At 44.3% G+C, this 27,492-nt stretch overlaps 1 protein-coding gene across 1 annotated transcript in view; it reads left to right on the forward strand.

Moving 5' to 3' along the window:
* SLC13A4 (solute carrier family 13 member 4) overlaps positions 1–26,481 on the forward strand; it is a 37,620-nt gene extending 11,139 nt beyond the window's left edge. The window contains exons 3-16 of the mRNA XM_053405020.1: positions 1,838–1,974; positions 2,946–3,127; positions 3,947–4,001; positions 5,747–5,786; positions 7,843–7,920; positions 9,873–10,063; positions 11,731–11,850; positions 17,309–17,410; positions 18,446–18,547; positions 19,570–19,667; positions 21,227–21,357; positions 23,164–23,325; positions 24,389–24,526; positions 25,453–26,481. Coding sequence (XP_053260995.1) covers positions 1,838–1,974; positions 2,946–3,127; positions 3,947–4,001; positions 5,747–5,786; positions 7,843–7,920; positions 9,873–10,063; positions 11,731–11,850; positions 17,309–17,410; positions 18,446–18,547; positions 19,570–19,667; positions 21,227–21,357; positions 23,164–23,325; positions 24,389–24,526; positions 25,453–25,590 — 1,674 coding nt within the window. The 3' untranslated portion in view covers positions 25,591–26,481. The remainder of the gene's footprint in view (positions 1–1,837; positions 1,975–2,945; positions 3,128–3,946; positions 4,002–5,746; positions 5,787–7,842; positions 7,921–9,872; positions 10,064–11,730; positions 11,851–17,308; positions 17,411–18,445; positions 18,548–19,569; positions 19,668–21,226; positions 21,358–23,163; positions 23,326–24,388; positions 24,527–25,452) is intronic.
* Positions 26,482–27,492: the final 1,011 nt, after the last annotated feature.

Raw genomic sequence — 27,492 nt, forward strand, 5'->3', positions numbered from 1 at the left:
ATGAGTTATCTGGCAGGGCAACAGATTGCCTCAGGAGGAAGAGAGAGAGCTGTCTGCTGCAGGTATTTAAACATTGGCCAGGGGGTAGGAATACTGAGCCTGTAGTCTGCATTGCAGATCTTGCATTGAGCATGGGAGCTGGGTTAATTGATCTCTTTAATGCTGTGATTCTATTATGTCGGATCATTCCGTGACTTTGTATTTGAAGGTTGGGGCCAACTGTATTACTTTCTCCCTAGGACTGGGGAGCAGCAGACACGCACATGTTGCTTTTTAGCACATAACACCTGCTTTTACAACTAAGGAATGTTCACTGCAAAATTCATGCTCCTTGACTAATCTGTATTTTTGGACAGAGCAAAGAACACTTCATTCATTATTTACATTGTTTTTATGCTTCCCATTAACAACAAGTTCTCAGAGTAGAGTTTCTTTTAAAAAATATGTGCAAATGCAACATGAAAATAGAGTACCTTAGTTAAAAAGGTTCCTCACAGACACTTTCATGTTCTTTTCTCACTCTTCTTGGCTTGTGTCTGCATCATAACCTTTCTCTCCGACCTCCACCCCAACCCCTGGTTAGCACATGCAACCATTGTTTTAATAAGCGTAATCTTGAATGGAAAGAAAAGAATCCATGTCAACCAGAAGCACAAAAGCCTTTATTATTCCACTTTATCCCTTTCATACCTCTTTGCAGCGTGGCAGATACAAAGACTAATGTTCTTACAAGCACACAGCTCTGTGCAATAGGCAGCAGGTTTCTCCAGCTTGAATGGGGAGAAAACCTTCGTCATGCTTTCCATTTTACCATAGTGACTTGGCCCTGATTTTCCGGAACTGCCATGTGCTGAGGCTGCTGAGGCTGGATCTACACCTTTCCTTCAGAGCACATTTAAAGCACATGGCTTCCTCCCAGAATCTTGGGAACTGTAGTTTGACAAGGATGCTGGGAATTGGAACTCTGTGAGGGGTAAACAATAGGTCCCAGGATTCTTGGGGGGGGGTGCAATGTACTTTACATGCGTAGTGTGTACGCAGCCTCAGTTTTTGGGGGGGAAAGCTGCCAACACATTGTAAGCATCCTTATTTGGTAGCCAGTTCACACGTTGCCAGCAATGGCCTGGCCGTCCCTGGGGCATGGGTGGCTCTGCAGATTTGCTGATTGGATTTACGGATGACTTTCCATAAGTCCTAAAGCAGTTCCCAATAATGTAATACAGGAATGAAAATGCATATTAAAAAAATATTTGCTGGCACCAAAATGATGACAAAGTTGGCACTGGTTCCCGTAGAGAGAATTCCATAAATCGGGGGCTAGAGAGAATTCCATAAATCGGGGGCTAAAGAAAAGGCCTGTTCTCTTCAACGGCCCTTTGTGGTGACTCACAGAGAAGGGCTTCAGGTGATGATTTCAGGGTTTGGGCAGGTTTATATGGAGAAAGGCAGCATTTTAGATATTGGGGTTGGAAGCTTATTAAGACTCTAAAGGTCACTTTGGGGCCTGTTTCTTGAGGATTTCTTAAAAAAATTAAATCAGAAATTGTTGCAGAAACATGGAGAGCTGATTTTAAGACTGGAAGAATGAGAAATTGAAAGATACCCAAACCAGGAGATTTCTCCAGCTCTAGACAGAAGTCTAATTCTGCTGTGGTTTATGAATCAGACTGAACAGGGGACATAGGGGACAGGGGGGAAATAAAAATGATTGAAAGTCTAGGCAGGGACAGGAAAAAGCTTTTTCTAGCTGTTTCTACACCTGCTCCTGGGATGTTCCTCTGCCAGCAGTCAGCTCTCCCTAGAGGTTTATCAACAACTCACCTCGTCTTTTCTGCAGGTGGCTGCTGAATACATCAAGAACACCACCTTGCTCCTCATGGGTGTAATTTGTGTGGCAGCCTCTGTTGAGAAATGGAATCTGCACAAACGGATCGCCTTGCGCATGGTGATGATGGCCGGAGCGAAACCAGGCATGTGAGTGAACCTGTTTTTTCACAGCATGGAGGGAAAGAGGAAGAGTGTCACGGGCCCTCCAGCAGCAGGTGGAGTCACTTCGCTGCTCAGCAGGTGAAGCCGACTCCTGGCCCATGACAGAAAGAGGGAGTGGGAAGGAGAGCAGTTGAAAAGAAAGACACAGCACTGTCATTAAAATGTGAAGTGGTGCTTATTAGCCAGCGAGAGTACTGCTTCAGGAGCCCAGTGGGCTGACAGAATGCAAGGCGCACACTTAATAAATAAGTCACTAGGTTTCCAGATACATTTCTAGGACAAGTGTGGAGTCTGCTTCAACAGGATGAAAATATTCTTCCCTTCCTCTTCCTGCCAACTTCTTCTCTCTTTGGTCCGTCATCTTATTGCTTTGTTGATTCTGGTTTAATTTCTGCTCTCAGTTCATTTAGATCAGGGTGACTGGGGCAACCCAGCCAGTTGGGGAGGGTAATAATAATAATAATAATGTTTCTAGCCCATAGGTCATATGTAGTCCCTCAGACTCCCCTTTCTGGCCCTCAGGCCACGCTCCCCTTGAACTGTGTGATAATGTCCCTTGCTTCCCTGAATGGAGAGGCGTGTATTTGTGTGATGTGTGTGTCGGACCTCCAACTTTTGCATGGCTCAAGTGTAGCCTACTGTGCAAAGGAAAGAGCCACAACTGTTGCTGCAACCACTTTTAGCTCTGGCCCATCCCACCCTTGGGTTTGCCCCCCGACGGATGACCCACAAGGGAGGACAACCCTTAAGTTGGACAGGGCTACCCACCCTGGCCTTTTTCCTCTTTGACACTTCTTTAAGTTGTGCAGGGCAAGTTCAAAAGTGCATGATTTCACTCAGAGCTTCCGGAAATACCCACCCACCCCCATTTCATTCTAAGTCACATGCATCTAAACTAGGCTTTCCTTCGTGAATCTGCAGTTTCCCCCAAAGGGCTTTCCTTTCCCGTTCTCTAGGCTGCTCCTTTGCTTCATGTGCTGCACAACTGTCTTGTCCATGTGGCTTTCCAACACGTCCACCACAGCCATGGTGATGCCCATTGTAGAAGCAGTGCTGCAGGAGTTAGTGAATGCCGAAGATGACCGCGAGATGAATGGTACCACTGGCAACACCATCCTGGAAGAACGGGAGACTATAGGTACATGATAGTGACACCCACGTCTGTTCATTTATTTATAAGCATTTACAAACCGCTTCATGTTCCAAAAATCTCTAAGCAGTCAGTGTGCGGTCAGTCTAAAAAACAAGCAATATATGATTACAACAGAAACAAAAATGCAACTGAATTCCATGCAGGAAGCTCAGTCCTCTGACTCTCCAGGTAGGGCTGAGGGACAACCTGGACTGAAGCCCTGGACGGCCTCTTCCAATCAATGTGGGCGATACTCAGCTAGGTGGACCAATGGTCTGACTCAGTATAAGGCAGCTTCCTGTGTTCCTGTGCAAAACTAATGAAACGGCAGTATAAAAACACCCACACAAAAGCAAACAGAACAGAAATTCAGAGGACTCGACACCTGTAAAACTGGATCCAAACTGGGAAAGGCTGGGCAAAAAGTCAAGTCTTTATAAGATGTCTGGAGCTGTTCCACATATGGCAGAGGGAAGGTCATTTCACAGTGCAGGGGCAACATCAGGAAATGCTCATTTTGGGGTCACCACTCTATGATATTCTGTAGGGTGTAGTGCCATGAATATAATTTCCCTAGATGAACTAAATGATCTTACAGGTCTATATAAGGATAAGCAGTCTTTGAAATAATTTAACACTCTCTTGTTCATTTGATTATTATTATTTTTTAGTAACTCATAATTATATTTATCTTACTTATTTAAATGCATTTTTAAGCGGGGAGGGAAGGGTTGAAGGCTAAGTCCAATCCTAGCGTACAAAAATTCTGAAATGCATATAGGAGAAACAGGCGCCACCACTCCACCCCTTTTTCTCCTGCTACAGGTCTTGGCGAAAAGCGCGGGCAAACGTCCCTGGAGCTCTTTTTCATCAACGAGGAGTAAGAATGAAGCCCGTCCAGCTCTAATGGACATTTGAACCCTTTCAGGTCACAATGAGATAAAATATAAAAGCAGGAGCAGCAAATGGCATGATCACAAAGATTTATTTTATTTTAAGGGTTTTTAGATGTTAAGGGAATATATAATGGGATGTATAACATGAAGCAGACACACTCAGGAATGGTTCATGGTGGTGGTGGCTGGAATTTTGTGTGCAAAGTGGCATTTCATTTGTTACATATATTTAGGCACCAGGTGAAAACACTCCCCTTTCCCCCAGCCTTTGGCTAATTAAACAATCTATGGCCTTTAAAACTGGGGGGGGGGGCTATTGTTTTTGTTTGTTACTAGCTTATGTATTTTGTGGTTTTTTGTATTGTAAACCACCCTGTGATGCTTGGATGAAGGGTGGTATAGACATTGAATCAACAGCAAAAACTATTATTATTATTATTATTATTATTATTATTATTATTATTATTATTTCAGGTGGAAATTAAGGCTGTGTACACACTATACTTTGAAAGCACATTCAAAGCACACCCCCACACCCCAAACAATAATTCTGGGCCCTGTAATTCACCCCGCACAGAGTTACAATTCCCAGCAACTCTTAACAAACCTCAGACTTCTTTGAGGGAGGGAAATGTGCTTTAAAGGTATAGTGTGGATGCAGCCAGGTAATTTGATTTCCTTTCACATTGTTTGCTTTTTTAAGAGCTTTTTTAGTCTGCCCATTGCCAGAAGGTCCCAGGGTGGTGAATGCATACATATGAATTCATACAGTCAATATATACCTTATGTGTTTGTGGTGGCAAACACTGATTGGCTGGGCTGGTGTGATGTCTTGGAGGGAACAATTTGCTTATGGAATGAAGCAGTTTGCAGTCAAGCTTCTCTAAGCACAGGGACAGTTGTCAGTTGGACTAAAACCTCTCACAGGTGATTGCCAAAGATGGGAGGTTGGAATCCTGAGAGATGCACAGAAGCTAAGGACTAAAGATGTCATCCAGGCTCACTAGTTCCCCTTTCCATGGGCCTTATCCTGATTCCAAAAGCCTACTCTCCTGTTCTCTTTAAAGATGACTTACCAATCAGTGTACAGAACATCGAAAGCCCAGGAGAAGAATGAAGAAATGAAACCAGTCCTCCTTTCTCCCTTTCTCTTGCCCAGGCAAGCTCCTCACTCATCCATACTGGTTCTGTGCAGCAGGCTAAGAACCAGATCTAAGCAAACAGAAGCAAAGTTATGGCATCTCTCGTATTTCAACCTGTGACTTTCCTGTAAGATAAAGAGGTGGTGCCATGGACATATCTCTAACCTACCAATCTAGGGAAGTTCATATAAAGCTATGGTCTTCTTCAAAGAACCCTGGGAACTACGCTATAAGGGTTTATTCTGATGTTAGTCTCAGTGGTGGGGAAACTGGTGCAGGGCAACTCCTTCCCACCATGTCCAGCAACATTGGAAGCCTCACTCCACGTGAAGCAACTGATTTCCCATTCCAGCATTGTACCTTCTCAGAACTGGACACCTGGGTGAACGACAGTGGTGATCTGGCTTGAACCAAGTCTCTACTCTGCCAGGAAACTCCTTTGGGCCAATCAATGTCAGCCTAGCCTTCCTTACTGGGTACTTGTGAGCATAGAATTGGATGGCCCCATCTAGAATGCCATATTTCATTTGCATGGTATGCAATTGTACAGCGGCAAATCAACATTAATTATCCTCTTTTTTTTGCAGTGCTACAACTGCTGACTTCAGCTCTCTGATGCATTCCAAGGTATATTTTCGTAAAATAGCAAGTTGATTCTACAGAAAGCAACACAGGATTGCATGGTTTTCTTCCCTTTAATGTGTCTGGAGGAGGACAACATTCTATGCTTAGAGGAATGCTGCACTTCTGTTCTGCTTACAGAGGCCTGATGTGGCTGCATGCACAGCTCAGGCCTGTAGTGTGAATCAGGGGGAGACCAGAGGTCAATGGTTGAACCCACTTGCTTGGCATTCAAAAGCTCCCAGGTGCAGTTGCCATCATCTCCAGCCAGGGCTGCAAAAGACCCCTGCCCAAAGCCCTGAAAAGTCACTGCCAATCAGCATAGAGAGAAAAATACCAAGCAAGAGGGGCCGAGAGGGATGGTGAAGAAGATATTTGTTTGCCTTTTAGGGAGAAATGACTTGATTTGAGAACAAAACTGACATATCTGGCCTCCCGTAAGGATCAGTGACCTGACTTGGTCTAACACAATTTCTTTGGTGCCCTGATATCTTCTCCAGGTTGTGCTACAGTTTTACTTTAGGCTGGGGGGCATCAACTGATTAATGGGGTGTTACTACCATTGTGGAGATAGAATGTGTTGATGGTTTCCAATTCCCAGATTCAAATACAAAATTTGATCTCTTAGTTGCTTACTGCTCTTAGAGCTTAACAGATGAATATACAAATTACCCCCGTTGAAATTTATTGTGTTTGAGGTTATGTAAACACTCTCATTAGCAAGCTTGCAGGTACCACAAAGCTTGAGAGAGAAAGCCAGTTACACAATGTTTTTATTGGGCCGGCTAACATTGCATTCACTTGGGAGTAACACCTTTCATATGCCCCCATCCTTTAGGTCAAGCAGTGTCCATTAATGTGTGGGTAGATTGATTTACCAGTGGTCAGGGAACTGAATCCGATTCCTTCTGAAGCCTCTGATCCTAATGTACAGGGAATGTGTTAACAATCCTTTTAATCCACTAACCAAACCATCCACAAACGGAAGCATTTTTTCTCATAGGCAGTGATTGCTCTTTGGAGATGGGGGTGGGCAGGGGAACCTCTCTTGTTGTGAGTCACCAGGTGTTTAAGGTTTCAGATGATCAAGTGACTACCTGATAATTACAATACTTAACATTGGGTATAAGCAGTGGTTCTGTGAGTTTCGAAAGAATTGTACTAGCAAACACTTGAAGGTGGCTTAATCCTCTCCCCATTAGCACTCCACTTCTAGATCCCTTGGTGCTTAAAAGTAGAGATGCATGCTTAGGTTATAATTTAAACCCACATGTAGAATTTTAATACAAAATGCAAACATATCTCCTGAAGCATGGGAAAGGAAGTAATTTTTGAAGAGCAGCCAGTTTCTTTGTACCTTTTCTATTTTGGGCAAAAGTGGAGAAAGGATGTGCTGATGCTGGCTATCTCATGCCCTGTCCACACCAGAGGAAAAAAATCCCCCCTTCAGTAGCAAAGAGAGAGTCACATGTCTTGCCATCCCATGCATTACATAAAATCATTGCACTCACACAACCCCTCCTCCTCTCATGCACTTTGATTCACCGACTGACTTCCTTGTCAATGTAGCTGCATGGTATGCATCAAGAATAACATTTTATTTGGCCCTAATTGTTTGGTAAGTGTTGTCTTGACTTGAAAAGACCTACTCTACATCAAAACTTATTTTTTACTGGATCAGGCAGCAGCTTTGATAGTGTTTCTGTAATTGCACCAGTGGCGAAGCTGCATGCTCTGGCACCAGGGGCGGAGAGCAGGCTGGTGTATGGCTGGTGTGCGTCCTGGGGGGCATGGTATGCGTCCCAGGGGCATGGCACCCGGCGCAGTGGGGGGTGCACAGCACGTGTCCAGGGGGGCAGCCGCGATGGTACCCCCCCTCCCTGATGGTGCGGGGGTGGTGCGCTCCCCCTCCGTTCCTCTGCCAGTGAATTGCACAGAATATTTCCGATAACATGAAATATCAACACAGGAATTTCAAACTGGCTTCCATCCAACTGGTGTCCTGGAATGGCACTGAAAGAGTTGTTTTCTAATGAAGGGGGATTTCTCTTCCTATATATAGAACATGAACGGCGTACACATGATTGCCAACACAATTGGAACTGTGAGCTCCAAAACCAACGGGCAGCATCTGCCTCAGGTAAGAACATTCTCCGCTATTGAGAGAGACAATGAATAACCCCAGGTTTATTTATCACCATTGCTTGGAAAAAGCAGAACATTTGATGACAGGGACTGTTTGTGTTTGTGGCTCTGTTCCTGCCACTGCAGCTATGCAGTTCAAAAGCTGTCCCCAGGGGTCCAGGATAAGAACATTCAGCTTAGCATGGGAGCTGTCCAGTGCAGAGCCCCAGGGAGCACAGAAAGACAGGTGTTGTTTCAGCGATGCTTCGGCTGCCCCTGGGCAGCTTAATCTGTATTGTGGCCCTACCTTACCTAACCTATCTTCAGCATAACTGTCAACTTTTCCCTTTTCTTGCAAGGAATCCTATTCAGAATAAGTGAATTTCCCTTTAAAAAAGGGAAACGTTGACATCTATGATCTTCAGAGTCCTGACCCAGAACATGTGCTTTTAGAGCCCTGCTTCCTCCTCATGCATAAGACTCGGGAATGTCTGAGATGCTGCCAGAGAAGCAGTGTGCTTCCAGCTCTGTTTTCCAGCTCTTTTCCTTCACTTGGACACACTTTCACCTCTGTACCTCGGAGTGATCCTGCAGGGTACGAAGCGGGGTGATGAAACCAGTGAGGGCAACTTGCTTCTTCCAACCCTATTATTATTTATTAAAGTGGTTAATCACTTTATCTTGCCCAAGGCAACCCAAAGTGACTTCTAAACAAGCAAACAGACAACAACCCCCCACATAAATACATTAAAACCAAAGGGGAATAGAAATACATCAAAAACATCACACCCAGCATCTGACAGTATCCTCAAGCAGCACACCACCCTGGGTGATGATATTGGAAGGGCTCTTGGTGCCTGCTGACTCCCTTTGACCCTGGCAAGCACTAAGCCCCTTGTCCAAAGTTTCATTCATTTCTGGTCTGATCCCACCAGGAAAGTGGTGGGATATGCCACTACTTTTCATATGCATAATACTCCTACTATTTTTTGATATTAAACAGTCTATCATAAAGTGATATTTCCCTCAGTGTGTAGGGCTGGATCCTGACTTAGCAAAGTGCCCTGCTGCAGGGTTCTCCTGTGTTGATAACCCCACCCTTCTTTGACTTATGATGTGTTCCTAATTAGTTATCAACACCAGATGATTTGTCTGTCATATACTATAGTGTCACTCTTCAGCATTGTGGAGAACTAAAATGGCAGCTGGAAGATTCAGTCACCCAGTGTTGATCAGACTAAAATATTTTAAAGGAGACCCATTTCAATGCCAGCCCCTACTGAAGTGTTGAGGCTCATATGGCGCTAGGCTTGGGTCGCGTCCCATTTGAGAGATGAATGTTAGATTGAGAGAATGAGAGAGCAATTTGCCCTAGACCATTCCAGACATGATTAATTTGAGGCGGAAAGTCTGCCAACTATTGCCCTGGACTTCTCTCGTGATTTGAGGATTATGAGCTCCTAACAAAACCTGTCTGAACTGAATCTTTCCCGCAAGGCTGCATGTGGCTCAGCAGCCTGATTACTGTTGAGCCTTTATTTCTGTCACTGACGAAGCAGTTTTCAGGGAACTTGAGAAGACACCTGTTCTGAATCTTTCTAGTTCTTAGAGAAAATAAGCTGTCTGCAAAACACAGGCATCCTGGTACACAGAAAGCATATTTATCAACCCATCAATGAAGCTCAGAGAGCCCTTTCTGCTCTTAACTTAGCTTCAGTAGAAACTTCCAGTTAAACCCTTTCACCAATACTCATAGCCATTCCCATTTCAGTGTGAATTAAACCATTTATGCTTAACAATATCTGCCCTGTGATTTTCTGCAGTGCTGGTTGGTGTGGACCGCCCTGCATTTTGCTTTCAATTTTAAAATTTACACCCTGCTTTTCACGGTGTAGGTCTCAAAGCAGCTTACAACACCCAAGAATTACAACATACAGACATGTGTTAAATGATGTGGTTTCTTTACAGGCTCAGATCCTCGTTCTGCCACCTCAGCCTCAAAGTTTAGACCTAAGCAGTAAGCCTCGGTACCCAACCAAGCACGATCAGATGGTCTGCAAGTGCCTCTCGTTGAGCATCTCCTACGCGGCAACCATTGGGGGACTCACAACCATCATTGGCACCTCCACAAACCTCATCTTCCTGGAGTATTTCAACAAGTGAGTAATGCATGCGCAGTGCACATTTAGCAAGACCAGTGTAAAGACCTGGTAACCTGGTGTGGTTACAAGCCATGTGAAGTGAATGGCAGGAGTTGGTAACGCAGGTGAGCTGTGCACAAGCAAGCTGCCAGCTACCTCTGCTGAGGCTCTTTTTATTAGCACAATATGCAAAACCAGTCAGATACATTTTGGACTGTGACCTTTACACATCTTCCAATCCCGAGATCGTGGGGTGGTACAAAGTTATTTTGGCACCTGTTTCCACTGCATCATTTTCCCCTTGAACAATGTATGATGAAGGAGACAAAGGTCACAGACAGGGCATGGCAGACCACCAAAAAAGCAAAGGTTAAATAGAGGGCATGGTGTTCAGACAGCTATGGCTTGTCTGCGGATGGAAGTGTGCTCCACACCCGGCGGTCATTCCTTCACCATGGAGCTGGTTCCTGGTGACCCTTATAAGAGCCCTGAAAGGAAGCAAAGACAGTCCCCGTATAACAGATGGTGAGCAAAGACTGAGAAATAGTGACCTGCTTCAGGCTCCTCAAGAGAGAGTGAGTTCTCGCTGAAGTACACATTTGAACCGGCGGACTTTGTCACCGCTTTTTTAACCGTATCCTAGACGGAACAGGCTTCTTTTTTCATTTCTATTTACGCTCTTCTCTAATTCTTTATCACTACTCTTCTCTAATTCTTTATCACTACAGGCTCTGGAATTGAATGGGAGGTGGCAGCAGGGAGGGGAAAATCTTTTTGTTTCTGGGACGGCTCCATCTGTTCTAGTGATTTGTTCCCCCTGCAAAGTAATAATCTTCCAAGTGCAACATCATTATGCTTTTTAATGTAGCAAATTATGTTAACAATAGATGGGAAATTAATGAAGCCAAAGGCATGCCTAAACTACTTCAAAAGAAAACGATCTGATTTTATGAATATTTTCATGCAAATTTACTGTTTAACGATTAGCAAGGGGGGGAGAGGAGGGGGAAACAGAATTTAAGCACGGTGCTCTGAATTCCCCCCGCCCCCTCAAGATCTCTTATATAGAGTTCTCCACAATAGAACCTATTGTGTTTGCTCAGCCAACCAAAGAGCCAAAACTTGCTATCTCTCAGGTTACCCTGAAGGCCATTTCACAGATTACACATCCAAGGCTGAAACTCGGTGTTATGGCCCATGCTTGGCATGCAAAAGGAGCCAGGTTCAATCCAGGTAGGACTGGGAAAGATTTATGGAGAGTCGGAGTCACCAATACGGAGCGAAATTAACTAATGCTCTGACTTGTCTATTATGGAACTTACGTCAAGGGAGTTCTGCATAACAACTTCCTTATCCTTCTGATGCTGGCAGATGAAGACTTTTCATAGAATAATAAAATTGTAGAGTTGGAAGGGATCCTGAGGATCACCTAGTCCAACCCCCTGCAATGCAGCTGTCCCATATGGGGATCAAACCTGCAACCTTGGTGCTATTAGCACCATGCTCTAACCAACTGAGCTATACTAATCTTTTTGGGGGCTGTTCGTTTGTTTACTTGGTATTTTAAAGGCATCCTGAAGCAGGCAGTACACAAGGTGAACTTGAAAAGGGAAAAGCATCGTATAGGTCCCTGATGCTGCCTGGAAAAGCATACTACAAAGTGGCTGTTTTTGATTTCCTTACAGCCATTATCCCAATGCTGAAGTGGTGAATTTTGGAACCTGGTTCTTACTCAGCTTACCCATCTCCCTCATCATGCTGGTGCTGACCTGGTTTTGGATGCATTGGCTTTTCCTTGGATGCAAGTAAGTGGGGTCTGCAAGATCTTCGTAAGAGCTCAGCACAGCTCAGCAGTAGAGCATATGTTTTGCATGCAGAAGCTCACAGAAACGTCCACCATTTTGCATCATTGGATGTCCAATACTTTTGCCATGGAAAGACATCTAATGCAGCTTAATGTTGGGAGATTCATGCATACTTAAACCATGGAACTCACTCCCACAGGAGACAGTAATAGCCACTGTCGTAGTCCTGTTCTGCCAGCCACAGCAGAGCTCAGTGGAGGGAGAATCCAGCCAACCAGCTGAGTCTCAGGGGGGAACTTGCCTGAAGGCAGAGTCCGTATACAAGGTCCAGTCCAGTCCTAAGGTCAGGAGTACCTCAGTTCATGTAGTCCAGTGGTTTTCAACCTGTAGGTCTCCAGATGTTGTTGGACTACAACTCCCATCATCCCTGAGCTCTGGCCTTGCTAGCTAGGGGTGATGGGAGTTGTAGTTCAACAACATCTGGGGACCCACATGTTGAGAAAGGCTGATGTAGTCCAGGGGTCAAGTAAGCTGGGGGTCCAAGGTCACGAGAAGCAAGAAGCAGCAAGGTTTGGCCAGTAATGACAAATGTTGTTCCCAGCAACTGAATGAGGCTGGAAACCCTGCTTAAGAAAGCTGGAGCCAGTTGGTTCTCATCAGGAACAAGAAGGCTGATCAGTAGCAGGTGGAGTCACTTTGCCTTCTGCTCCTTCAGGCTACTGCTCAGCAGGTGAAGGTGACTCCTGGCCCATGACAACCACTAACTTAGCTTGCTTTAAAAGAGGATTATCCAAATTCATGGAGGAGAGGGCTATTGATGGCTACTAGCCATGATGGAGGCTAAGCTCTGGTCCCACTGTCAGAGGCAGTATGCCTCTAAATACCAGCTGCTAGGAATCACAGAAGGGAAGCATGCTGTTGTTCCCCGGTCCTGCTTGTGGGCTTTCCACGGGCACTGTGTGCTTGCAAAAGTGCAGCTTTGTTCTGGTTGACTATTGAGATGCTCATGCATCCTTACTCCTCAGATGAAAGATTGGAAGGTATCTAAAGTAGGACCTGTCTGCTTTGGCACCCACTCTTTGGAATTCTTTGCCAAGTGATATCTGTCCTCATGGCAGGTGAAGATTTCCCTCAGAACCATAGAATTGTAGAGTTGGAAGGGGCCACGAGGCTCCTCTACTCCAACCCCTGCAATTCAGGAATCTTTTGCCCAATGTGGGGCTCATGACCCTGAGTTTATTAATCAATTCTATTTGAAGGTTTTATTTTTTTAAAAAAACCAGAGCCTTCTGTTCTTCAAGTCACATTGAGAACTATGCTAAATAAAGAAATAGTTTTCATGCTAGTACATGAATAGCTGGAAGATGTTAAAAACCTCTGGTTGCTACTGGCTTTTTCTGGCATTAAATATGAATCTGTTCCATGTGCTTTACCATTCAGTCCCATAAGTTGTCTGTTCCCTAGCAAAAAAGGGGGGGCTATAGTAAATCAGAAATAATTTATAATCCCATGACAAGTCCTAACATGATCCACAGTTCTTTCACAAAGAGCATTTGCATTCCACATTACAGTTCCAAATATTCTCTCTAACAAGGGTTGGTTTTTTAAAAAATCCGTAAGGGAATTAAAGCGTTAGCAGCCTATTATGAAACATTAGTGGATTCTGAGGCTCATTAATCTCTGACTCCTGCTTACTGCAGTTCATTCAGGAATATATTCTCCTGGAAACCTGATGCTGCAATAGTTCAAGAGGAGGGAATATGTGAAGACACCAAAGACTATTCTTCCTGACCTAGACAGTGGGTCAAAAGTGTAGGACAAAGCAAGGGAGAAGATGGGGGCAAGAAGGTCCTCTGGAACAGGGTTTGTTTGAGCAGAAGCTTGATTCTTATCGTGACAGTGTCAGGGTTTGGTGAGATGCCCCTGTGCCATCCTGGCATTGCCAGCATCAACCCAGTGTGGTTGTGGGCACTGTCATTTATGAGTGACATCATGGGGAAGAAATTCAATTCAGTTCACATTTGAATGTGAATCGACCTAATTCATAGTCATCCTTAAAAATCTGCCCTTCTCTGAATATTGAAATACAGTTCTCCGGTCAGGTAAACATATACAAAAATGCATATGCTGGGTAAACTGGGCATAAAAAATTGTGCATGCATACAAACATGCATTATATTAAGGAAAATTGCTTGCAAAACATGTTTCTAGAAGAAATGCATATAACTTTTCATGAGAACTTAAAAAGAATTTGCAAACTCATGTGGAAAACTAAATTTAAGGCTAGGAAAATGAGAAACTGAGTGAAACCAGAATTGACAGATTCGCTCCTTCCTACCTCGGATTGACTTAGATAACAACAAGAGGCTTTGGAATTGTCACAAGTATGTAGAGGGCAGAGCCAGAGGTGAGACCAGACCCCTTTAAAGAGGAAAGGGAAACTGAAGGGCAGGAGGCAAGAGAGAGAGAATGCAGCACAAGAAGAAGTCAGGCTAGGCAGGTTAGGAGGAAGAAGGCTGGGACGCCCTGCTTGATTCACCTGCCACCCAGAGATCAGGCAAAGAAACCTGGACCTTGCATGGCAATACCCAGAATTGAAGATGATGAGCCCTAGTTGAGTAGGTCACTTACCCTGCTGAGAACCACATAATTAAACTACAACTATTGCACCATAGGGATGTGGGTGGCGCCATGGGTTAAAACACAGAGCCTAGGACTTGCCAATCAGAAGGTCAGTGGTTCGAATCCCCGCGACGGGGTGAGCTCCCGTTGCTTGGTCAATGCTCCTGCCAACCTAGTAGTTCGAAAGCACAAAGTGCAAGTAGATAAATAGGTACCGCTCCGGCGGGAAAGTAAACAGTGCTTCCGTGCGCTGCTCTGGATCACCAGAAGCGGCTTAGTCATGCTGGCCACATGACCCGGAAGCTGTACGCTGGCTCCCTCGGCCAGTAAAGCGAGATGAGCGCCGCAACCCCACAGTTGTCACCATTAGGGTCAGGGGTCCCTTTACCTTACCTATTGCACCTATAAGTGATATGTAATGGCCACCAACTTGGGTGATTTTAAAAAAGGATTAGACAAATTCATGGAGGATAAGGCTATTGGAGTCTACTAGACATGATAGCTAGGTTCTTCTTCCATTGTTGGACGCAGTAGGCCTCTGGGTACCATTTCTTGGGAATCGCAGGTGAAGAGAGTGCTGTTGTGCTCGCTTCCTGCTTGCAGTATCTGGTGGATCACTGTGAGAACAGGATGCTGAACTAGATTGGCCCTTAGTCTGATCCAGCAGCTTCTTTTTATGATCCGTGTCCTTGTCCCCAGGTACTTTGTGTAACTGGATTTCAGCACTTGGTTCCACAAAATTAGCCAACTTTGTGGGAGGCTGCATCAAGGGCAACTTTTCCTTGGTTCCAGCTGCTCTTTGCAGCATGGAGGAGCAGGGGTTGTGGTGGAATCCTGCTTGGAGAAGTACAAAGAGGTACAAAAACAAAGATGCACCAGAGGAGGAAGCTACCCTGTAAATAGGGTCACTCCTGTGAAGCTTCAAAACTAGCCAAGACTTGATTCCCTGGTGCTGTTGATTCAGAGAAATGAATATATATTTTCTGGCTGTGATGACAGACTCACTGACTGAGGGTGAGTGAGTCAGAGGCTAGGAGATAGAATGTCTTGGCTCTCCCAAAGGATGCCTTGTTTCCCAATAAGTTGTGCGCTCAGAAAGAAGGACACATGAAGCTGTGTCATCCCACGTTGTTGCTCAGTGGCAGCCAACATGGTTTCCTCCTGATGGCTGGACTGCAACTCCCATCATCTCTGACCATTGACTATGCTGGCTGAGACTAATGGCAGTTGGAGTCTGACAGTTTCTGTGTTGGCTATCCCTGCTCTAGCCCTTTGTTGTTTGCTCTGACCAGCAGTGGCTCTTGAAGGTCTCCAGTAGAAGTCCTTCTCATTGTCTGCTCCATGACCATTTAAGTGGAAATCACACTTGGGGGTTTCTTCATGCAAAACATGTGCTCTGCTACTGAGCTGCCCCTTTCCTGAGGAGGCTAAAGAGCAAGAACAGGTTTATCGTGAATGGAGAAGCATTGTCGATTCCGTGAGTCACCTGACCAATTGCTGAGTCAGTGGAGTTTGGAGAATAACAGCGGCATTATGTTTGAAGTTCTGCCTTTTGGCCAGCTGCATCAGCAGTATTCAAGAACGGCGGCCAGCTGGCTTGATGTACTTTCTTCTGATAAGCTGCTACTGCTGCGGTAGAGTCTTGTTGCTAGAGTCCTGACCTGAGTGCTGTGGGGCTTACTGTGAAATGCTCTTTGCTCAGGTGCAGATTGCACCAGCTTTTCATGCTGTGTTCAGAACCATTTCTTGCAAAACACAGGTGGTAGAGATGTAGGGGCCAGCTCATTTTAGCTCAGAGGTGAGGAATCTCTGGCCCTCCAGATGATATTGGATGCACTGCCTTCAGTGCTGACTATCGGCTGCTGTGTCTGGGGCTGGTGGGAGCTGGACTCCAAGAACATCTGAAAAGCCATCCCTGTTTCAGTATGCTTTTAGTTAAGGTGCTGGGCTGGGTATTTTAATCACTTAAATTATTGGTAGCCAACATGTTAGTCAGATGTTGTTGAACTACAACTCCCATCATCCTTTGGTTGCTAGTCATGCAAATACATGTAATATAAGGGGCTGGATTGGTGATGCTGGACCACAACTCCCATTATTCCCAACCATTGGTCAGACTGGCTGGGGCAAGGGGAGCTGGGAATCCAAAAACATCTGAAAGGCACCACATTGACTACCCCTGGTTTAAATGGTTATCGCTGTAATTGTTAAAATATGTTTTTAGGTGTGTTTTATGTTTTTCATCATGTGTGAGAGATACATCAGGAGGGCTTGCCCTGAAATATTGGGAATGAGCAAAGAAACAAATTAAAGTTTGCCAACAGCAAAACCCCCTGCCTTATTTTGTGCAGATCATCTACAGAAGTGTTGTCATCCATGCTTCACTTTGGGGATGTGATAGTCTTTGCGTAAAAGTACACTGTATATTGCACACTGCTCTGCAAATCCCATTTATTTCTGTGGGATATCTGCAAGAGATTTTCTTAGTTTACTCACAGTTTTTCCTTACATGCCCATGATCCCTGACTTTTGGGCACATTGGCTAAGACTGATGGGAGTTGTAGTCCAGCAACTTCTGGAAGGCCACAGGTTCCCCACCTGTGAAGAGAAACCACATTTCAGTGGAAACTATGCAGAAGGGAATCTACCCCTGTTTATTTTCACTATCACCCAAAAATGGTACAGTTTGGGTGGGTTTGAGAGAGGGATTGTAATTGGCTCACCTTTATCCAGTATATGGATTTCAAGTTGAGTGATGAAAATAGAGAATATTTGGTGCAAACCGAGTTATACAACTCTAATTGCTTTCTGTTTCCATGCCTCACATTATTTTCAGTTTTAAAGAGACATGTTCACTAAGCAAGAAGAAGAAGACCAGACGGGAAGAGATGTCTGAGAAGAGAATCCAGGAAGAATATGAGAAACTGGGAAATATTAGGTAAAATCATAGAGTCATAGCTTTGGAAAGGACATTAAACATCACCAGGTTTAGCACTCACAGCATCCTGTCTAGTTTCTGCTTAAATATCTACAGCAAAGGAGAGATCCACCACCTCCCAAGTCAGTCTGTCAAACAGCTCCTATCAGTAGGAAGTTTCTCTTGAGCTTCAGCCACAATCTGCTTCCCTTCCATTTCCACCCAAGGGGAAGGGCTGTAGCTCAGTGGTAGAGCACCTGCTTTGCATTCAGAAGGACCCAGGTTCAATCCCCAGCATCTCTAGGTAGGACTGAGCATTTTCCTTGTTTGGAACTTTGGAAAGCCATTGCCAAGTAGCGTAGAAAATACTGTGTTCAATGAACCAATGGTCTGGCTAGGTATACAGAAACTGCCTATGTTACCTCTTGAGTCTGTTCTGTCTTCTAGTCCTTTAAATATTTGAAGAACTGTGTAGGTTTTGCTTCTCATGCATAGGCATCGGAGAATTTGATTCAATTTGCATTTAAAGGTAAAGTTACATAATTTGTACTTTCTATAACATTACATGAAGCAAAACTCAGGTGTTCTTTGAAGTTCACACTTCTCTGAATTTTGCAGTACAGTTCTCCAGCCAAGCAGAAATGCATGTATCAAGTTAGAGTGCAGCTAGAAAAGCATATAATTAACATTAATGAACATGACATACAAAAATGCATTATATTAGGGGAACCTGCTTTGTAGAAACGATCGTACTAGAAAAGAATTGCTTACAAAAAGGTGCATATTAGAATAAATTCTGATGGATTTTCAGGCAGACTCTTTACTTTGAAAAAATCATAAACTAATGTGGAGAATTTAAGATTGGGAAAATGAGAAACTGAGAGGATGGAAAAATTGCCCGTTGCTACACATGCACAGCTATCAATTGAGGAGCTGAGTGTTTGTTTTTTTAACTAAAAAAAAAAGAGCTAACTGCTAATCGGTAAAATCTTTCTTTATTGGCCTCTCTAGTATTAAATGTATTAAATGCTTCCCCTTGTCCCATTTCCTTTCTAGTTATCCAGAGTGGGTGACAGCGTTCTTTTTCATCTTGATGACTTTGCTCTGGTTTACAAGGGAGCCTGGATTTGTCCCAGGCTGGTCATCCTTCTTTGGAAAGTAAGTTCCTAGTTCGTAGCAATAACTTTTCCAAGTGGAGTTGGGAGGGGCAGACTGGGCGAGAAGGACCTGTGTGATATTTGGTGCCATATTTAATACTGAAATGTCAATGAGGCCTCCAGCGCCACATTTGGTGTCAGGCAAATGCCCCACCACCACCAAGACCATTCCATTGTAACTATCCAACCTCCCGAAATTTCAACACCTCTTGCGATGGTTTGACCCCTTTCCACTTTAACAGTACAAATTCTACAAGCACCCTCCATATCTCCTCAAAATCATTTCTCCTGCATATTCCCCATCTTACCTTAATGACACATGTTAATTTATCATTAATAGCTATATCCCACACCTCTTGATGCCATTCTTCCATTTAAATTATGCTTGCCCCTTCCACTTCCTAGCTACAATAATGCGTGCAGCTGTCAATACATTTGTGAGCAAGTCCTTCTGTCTGTGCTACACTTAAGCCATTTATGGTGATAAATGCGCTGGCACAGCTTACAAGCATAGTTTTTCAGTTTTTCTGAGGATATATATGTGAAGCTTCAGCCCCAAATATCTGAAGGACCATCTCCTTCCCTCCAGACCCTCTCAGGTTGTAAGATTTGAGACCTCCTTTGTTGTTGTACCACCTTCAGAGATTTGAGGGATGACAGCTCAGGAGATGGCATCTTCTGCGGCTGCCCCCATGCTGTGGAATTCCCTCCCCACAGAGGTAGATTTGGCACCTTCATTTTGTAGTTTCCCTAGCATTTTGAAGACACATCTCTTTGTCATGGCCTTTGACACTTGAGATATATATTAGGACTCACCCTGGTGTTACTCTTCCTATCACATGTATAAGAAATATGGCGTGGTGTTTGGGGGATGTAACATGGAGTCTAAGAACTGCAAGAACATGAGCAGCATGCCAGTAAAACTTGCAACAAACCACTAAGAGGAAACAGGAGGAGCCACACAGATCTTTGCTGCCTGTTTTCCCTGCCTTCTATAAAACAACTCCCATGTCTCTTCCCTAGGAAAGGCTATCGGACCGATGCCACAGTCTCTGTTTTCCTTGGGTTCCTCCTCTTCTTGATTCCAGCAAAGAAGCCATGCTTTGGAAAGAAGAGGAAAGGTATGAGGGACTCAAACATAAGAGCACTCGACACATCTTGTATTAGCTCCTTTTGGTCTCCAGCCACACACAAAGTACCTGCAGGGGAGTTCACACATTCAAATCAGTCACAACAGTGAGCTTCAGATAATACTTGTTTCCAGATTGGCTCCCATTGGGAGCATTTGCGTAACATACGTAGGTAAGAGGCAATGATGTATGATGATTAACCACATGGGGCCAATTCCAGCCATTTGCATTCTAGTTTGCTTGTGAACTCTGAGGCTTTCCTGAAAACTGGCTGTCAGATGATGGTGTGGTTGCTCGAGAGTAAACAGGCAAGACTCCGACCTGTCTTTTCCAGACTTTATTCTTGGTGCAAACGATTTACAGTGAAGAGCGTTGTAAGTTCATGTCTGGCTCAGTCGCTAGCAGAATCTGGGAGTGGTCGGTTTTTGTACCTCCCCCAGCATAAAAGTCGCATCGCCCCCAACCTTTTCCATCCCTCCCTGCACCAGAGCCTACTGCACAGAATGGGCGCTGGCAGGGGCGAACTTCCCGCCTCTCCGGTTTGCTCGGCTTGGTGTTGAGGCTCTCCCTAGCATCCCCTGGTCGCTGCACCTCTTCTCCACTGGAGGTGGGGCTTTCCTCCTCACCAGAAGAGGAACTGCTTCGCAAGATTTTCGGAGGCTCCCTGTAACACAACTGCCCTTCCATCTCTCGCCTCTGAGCTGATGGCAGTTCCCTGACACTGGCCTTACCTAAAATGTTGCCCTCCTGATGTTTGGGACTACAACTCCCATCAACCCCAGCATCATACAACCATGCTGGCTAAGCTATATGGGAGTTGTAGTCCAAAACGTTGGGTAAGGCTGCTGTAAAAGAAGGCAGTGGTCTTCTGCTAGATTAATAAATTCTTTCTTTTTATAGGAGGGCCAAACTTCTTTCCCTGAGGCTTTTCTTTTCACTAGACTCTGGCTGGGGCCAGCTTCCATTTTCTCAGCTCTTTTGTCCCATCAGCCTCCCCTCCCAATATATAATGTCAAAGGCCAGGTTAAAGAGGTGTATATTCAGCATATTGCAGAAGCTAAAGGTCTAAACAAACCTTTTGGTGGGGGGGGGGATTCCACAATTTAGGGGTTGCCTCTTCCTTACCTCAGATTCTCCAGGCTTGTTTCAGCTGGGCATGATCACAGTTTGCTTCACACACTCACTTCAGCAAATTGAAAGCAGAACAGGAACAACATTTTGCCCCTCAGAAGAAAATGTTGGCCTTTTGCGACTGCTAAGTGAGACCACTTTTAACCCAAGCCTTCTTTTTTGGCACATCCTCAGTGTATGCGGTTTCATATAGGCTCCAGTTTCTAACAAGATTTGTGGGTTTTGTTTTTTTATAAAAAAGTTCAGAGCAAGCAACCAATGCAGAGGGAGGATGTCTTCATTCCTCTCAGTCCTGTTCCAGGACTCTGTGTTTCTTTGTGAACATTTCCTGACAATGTGTTCCACGCCAATCTGAGTTTGCAAAGGAACCTGGGAAAATGACAATTTTATTTTTCTATGTGTGTTTTGCTTTGATGCAGGAGATGTTCCTAATTCCACCAATGTTAACGCAGGGGAACCAATAATCACCTGGAAGGACTTTGAGAAAACCATGCCCTGGGAGATTGTGGTCTTGGTTGGAGGAGGTTATGCTTTAGCAGCTGGATGCAAGGTAACACCATTATCCCCAGATAACCCCCTGTGCTATAAAACTGGGATCCGCACATGTCAGAGCTCTTTAACAATGATGCATCTCTCTTCAAGAGAATGCTGTTTTATCTCAGGTCACACACACCCTATTCACTCAGTTTCACTCTCTCTGGTGCCCCCTTAGCTATTATTCTTTGAGCTTCCTCCCTCTCTCTTTTTCTCCTTCCTGTTCTACTGTTATGTACTGAGTTGAATAGGATCCAAAAGGCAGCAGTCTGATTGGTCCTAGAACAATAGGCTCCAGAATGCAGCAGTCTAATTGGTCCACAGGAGCCACCCAATCCAGCTCCAGGTGGAAGTGAATCCGCGACCTGATTGGCCTACAGGAGAATCCCGGAATTAGCCAATCATGTGGGGCCCATTGTGTAAATAATGTATATAAAGCAGACATTCTGGGGGAACTTTCATTCCTTCTCACCACTATGAGCTGAATAAAGAGCATGAAATCCACTCTCGACTTCGAGTATATTTCATCTACAGATGTCCCCATGACATTGGACTGAAATTATACTCTGAAGACTGATGCCTGGATGACTTTCACTGTAATATTGGGGCCTAGTCAAAGTTAGAGATAAAGTGAATTCAGCATTGCAGTGAATTCCCTGCAGTTGGAAATCCTCACCCCATTTTGAGACCCTCGGTCCCTCCCAAATTTAGGAGTGGGTCAAAAACATTGATTTAGTTCTATTAATTTGTACACCATCCTTCATCATGTTGACATGATCTCCAGGTCGGGTTCCAGCAATACATAAAAATGCATTGAGCAAAAATTATAAATGAATGTTAATGCAATCCAGTTAGTAAAATCACAATAGACCAAAAGCATGAAACCAAAGAATTCCTGGTGGCTACAGGAAGGCCCCAGGCTCAATCCTTAGTTTATTTTTATTTATTTTTTATTTTATTCATTAGATTTATATACCACCCATCATACGATCTTAGGGCGATTCACAGAATAAAATACAGGATAAAAACAAGTAAATAGCTAAAACAAAACAGCAAAACAATATCCCCCGCTTCCCTACTCTACTCTGAAGGCAAGATTAACATAAGCATACTGAAATGGAAGCAACATGAAGACCATTTCTTTCAGCAAGCTCCCGTTATGACGAGAGATCCCCCACTCACTATTCTGAACAACTTTTTAAAAAATAAAAAATGCAAGAGTGCACTATACTAAGAACACACATACAGTTTTGCAGAAATAGATTACTGTACAGGGATTGCCAAATCAGAATTGTAGGGTCACCTTAAATTTATGAGGAAAACCTACTTAGGGAACAACAGTTCTTGTGAACATTTTAATCTAAGTGGGTTTTTACTTTTCCACCAAAAAGTGGGAATATATAAATATAATCATTGCTGCAATTATTAGGAAAACTATAGTAACCAATGTCATTTCTCTGGCTTCTGGCCCATGTAAATTCTCTGAAGTTTCTCCACCAGGCATCAAGCCCACTGCCTCCTCCTGCTCCGTGACAGGAAGATGTCGGAGAAAGTATCTCCAAGCAGGGCATTTGGAAGGTGGGGGCAGAGATGAGGGAAAGCCCCATTGCGTTATTGAGGGTCCTTGTGCTATCTTCTGCAAATTTAGCTGAACCCAGGCCACATAGCCCAACTTGGTATTCAGTTATGTGTGTACAGATCAGTGTAATGACCAGTCCATTCTGTATTCCTGCAGAGTAGTGGGACTGATGTCTTGAAAAGATGCTGATGGACTGGAGATGTCCGACTTCAGTTTTTTTCACCCAATGTCTTTCCCCCACAGACTTCCGGCCTTTCCACATGGATTGGGCGACAAATGTTATCCCTGAGTAGCCTTCCCTCTTGGGCTGTCAGTCTGTTGGCCTGCGTCCTGGTCTCCGTAGTAACAGAGTTTGTTAGTAACCCAGCAACTATAACCATCTTCCTTCCTATTTTATGCAGCATGGTGAGTACAGATCAATTTATTATCAATCAATCACCTAGTTACAGATATGTCTCAAGGCAACTTGCAGACATGTCTTAAAAACAGCTAAAATGATTTTTAAAGCAGTACAAATGCAACTGAAAATAAGTTTGAAAACAATACAAAACGAAGACCCTAAAACTTGCCGAAACAAACATATTATTGTAGAGTAATCCTACACATGCGTACCTAAAAGTAAGCGCTCTCAGGTAAATGGATATAAGATTGCTGCCTGAGTCCTGGAGTCAGCAACGTTTTAGGACCCAGAAACTGTTGTGGACACTACAAAATACCCATTTCACAGAAGAAAAATGGATGGTGCTCAACCGCCCCCTCCCAAATAGAAGGCAAAACACCAAGTCCCCTCCCACAAAACAAATAAAACACAGACCAAAAAAAGTAACGTTCTGCCCCCAACCTAAGGCAACCCCTCCCCCAGGGCAAACAACCAGAACCTGCACCCCCGCCAGCCCAAATTTTAAAAATGAAAGGACAAGGGGACTTGGGTGCAGTGGTGCCTACAGGTACCACTTTGAAGGCCTTGATCTAATACTCTATCCACTAAGGGATACGGGTGGTGCTGTGGTCTAAACCACTGAACCTCTTGGGCTTGCCGATCAGAAGGTCGGCAGTTTGAATCCCCATGATGGGGTGAGCCCCCTTTGCTCAGCCCCAGCTCCTGCCAACCTAGCAGGTTGAAAGCACGCCAGTGCAAGTAGATAAATAGGTACAGCTGCAGCGGTAAGGTAAATGACATTTCTGTGCGCTCTGGTTTCCATTGCGCCAGAATCTGTTTGCTCATGCTGGCCACATGACCCGGAAAGCTGTCTGTGGACAAATGCCGGCTCCCTTGGCCTGAAAGTGAGATGCGCACCGCAACCCCGTAGTTGACTTTGACCGTCCAGGTGTCCTTTACCTTTTACCTTATTCTATCTACTACCTGACATTGGCTCTGAAAAACAATGGTTTCCTGCGAGGAATAGGTTTTGGTAGTCTACTACTTTCTTTGACTACAAATGCTCATATCTCCCCTTTCTCTTTCCAGTCGGAAACCCTACAAATCAACCCTCTGTACACCCTGATCCCTGTCACCATGTGCATCTCTTTTGCGGTGATGCTGCCAGTGGGCAACCCCCCAAATGCCATTGTCTTCAATTATGGGCACTGCCAGATCAAAGATATGGTAAGTACCAAGAGTGATGCATCCAGAATGATCAGTGATCAAATTGGTTAGATAAGGGGCAGTGATAATAATCACTTAACACTGCAACTGTTTTGTTGTAGTGCTTAAATGATGGTTTCCCCCCAAATTTGAAACTGGGTAGCATCTATCATTTCAATTGTGAGTTCAGATTGGATGTCAACATTTCTGTGAATTGCACAAGGAGTGTGCTTGAGGAATCTTCAATGGGGACCAAGGAAGAGCCTCTTACCTCTGTACAATAGGGTAAATAATTTTACACAAGTGCCAAAGGTTTCTGTGCATGCACCCCTTCCATCCTCCATTCAGATATTATCTCAGTTCTGTTACATGTGTATGTCGGAACCCACATGCCCATGACCCCAACAGGCACTTCTACGAGAGCAACAAAAACACTAACATAGAGACAGGCATGTGTTGGTTTAAATGCATGCATACCTTTTACCTTGGGTCTGAGGTTTCCTGAAGTAAGACAAAACTTAAGAGTCAGGTTCTCAGCCAGGTGTTGTGCAGAATGAGTTACCTGGCTATGGCACAAAGGCAAAACCAAGAGAATTACCCTGCCCCATTATCAGCAGATTCATCAATGAAGTTGATAGCACAATTTACAAGCAGACTGGATCAGATGGCGAAGGGCCAAAGGAAGGTGTGGTTGTGGATGCGCTTGTGTTAAAATGTGGAAAACAACCACAGTACAAAAGAGATTTCTCACCTGCTCTAGGATGAACTGAAATCTCACCACCCCTTGCTAATGTTGAGGATTTTGTCCAGACCATTTTAGAAAAATGATTAATCTCATAATTTCATTGAAGGCATGTCTACCTGTACCCCTTGCTACCTTGAGAGAAGTCCTACCTTAACTGATGACAATTAATGTGGTCTGTTTCCCTTGTTTTTTTCATTCATAGATCAAAGCTGGCTTTGGTGTCAATCTGATTGGTCTAGTGGTTGTTACAGTGGCAATAAATACTTGGGGAATTAGACTCTTTCACTTGGATAAGTTTCCAGACTGGGCAACAGCCAGCAATGTCACTGGCCCATCATAGTCCGCATCCACAGAACTTGCTGGCTCACAGCAAGTTGGGAGCAAAATATTTGCACAGCTGTTAAGAAAGGAAAACACTTGAGTGTATATTTGTTCCATTAACCTGAACTAAGTAAGAAGTAACTCTGTTGGAGGTTTCCCTAACGATCATCATATCTCCACCATCTAGTACTGAAGGGGTTGGGGAAAGCATGCATTATTCTTGTCTTTCAGCAATACCATGGAATTGCCTTGATCCCTCACTCCCCCATCGTTTCCACAGAAAACCCATTTTTGTTCTACAGAACACTCAGCCAATTTGTCTTCTTTACTTGATGGGGTATACATAAATCACAGTGCCTACAGTCCTAACATCCAAAGTGTGTTTTGAAGACTGTATCTATATGTATATATCTATAGAACATTTTTTAAAAAGAAAAAGTAAAAAGTTGCATGTGGAGTTATTTATTTGGTAACAAGGAAGAACCAATTTGATCAGCCAATTGCTCAAGGCCAGAGGGTTATCTGCACAGCTGCCCTTTGGTCCAGGGGGAAGACCAGGTCCATGGTAGACCAGGGTTCAAATCCCACCTCAGCCGTGAAGCTCACTGAGTAATCTTGGGCCGGTCATTGTCTCTTGGTCTAACTTAACAGGGTTCCTGCAATGATAAAACAAAGAGGGGAAAGAACCATATAGGCCACCTGGAGCTCCTTGGAAGAAAGGCAGGGCATGAATGTTATAATAAATTAAACAAAAAACAGCCAGAGGGCATCAGGCTGCATTATGCACTCTTGCGATGGAGTGTTACCAGACTGTTAGCATGAAGAAGGAACCCAGTGATACAGAAAGCTGGGGAGGCAGATATCCAGCCTCTGGCTAATTATTTACCACATTCTCCAACTTTGATGCTTATCTGCCTTCTGTGGCAGATGATGTTTTTTCAAGTAAAACTTGAAAGCCTCATCAATACCACATTCACTTGCCAGAGCAAGGAGCGTCCTTCAGATGCCTGGCACTCTTGCAGATGATGCACCATTCCTGTTCTAAATATATATACATTCCTAGATCTCTGTTCTCCTTCCACTACACTACACTACGGGGGCAGCCTTGAGGTGGAAAACCAGATTCCCAGAGAGAACACTTGACACCTGAATCTCTCCCAAACACCTGAATCTCTCCCAAACCAGATTCCCAGAGAGAACACTTGACACCTGAATCTCTCCCAAACTAAATACCAGGCCTCTACAATAGGCATATTATTTTAATAACTGATGTAACCAGAAACTCTTGGATGTGTACAGAAATAGAGCCTTTGTTAACCACAGTAACTGTACTAGGATCAGTTTTTTTGCGGGGAGGGTTCCCTATTAAAGGGGGAGGGCTCCTCTGACGCTAATAAAAATGTCTATGCTGTAGAAATTGCTTGTGAATAAAATAAATTATTCAAGCTTCGGAAATTATTGTGATCTGTAGACATATTAATGGAGATGTTGAAAGCCTGAGTGAGTACTCTGCGGCAGTGCTTTCCCCCCTAGAAAAATAGGTGCCGGTATTCACCGTGAAGCTGTTACACAGTAAGTGCCAAACTTTTTAACAAAACAAAAAAGAAAGGTGCCGGTACTGCGTACCATCTTGTACCCCCTTGGGGGAGCACTGCTCTACGGCCCTCTGTGGAGATGACATAGCAGTGCCACAAGCCTCCACATGTAGAGATGGATGGCTTGGCAAGTGACGGAGACCCAGTTCACACTTCACCTCATCATCTTGGGATCCACTTCCCCTACAGTGACTTCTTCCCACACTATTCCAGCAACATGTAGTACTAGCACCAGAGAGACCCCGGTTTAAATGGCCACTCAGGCATGAGCACACTCAGTAGGTCAAGGGTTCCCCAGCCGGGGCTGTGAGATTCATTCTGTTGGT

Source organism: Podarcis raffonei, chromosome 10, assembly GCF_027172205.1.
Source record: "Podarcis raffonei isolate rPodRaf1 chromosome 10, rPodRaf1.pri, whole genome shotgun sequence".
Lineage (NCBI taxonomy): Eukaryota > Metazoa > Chordata > Lepidosauria > Squamata > Lacertidae > Podarcis > Podarcis raffonei.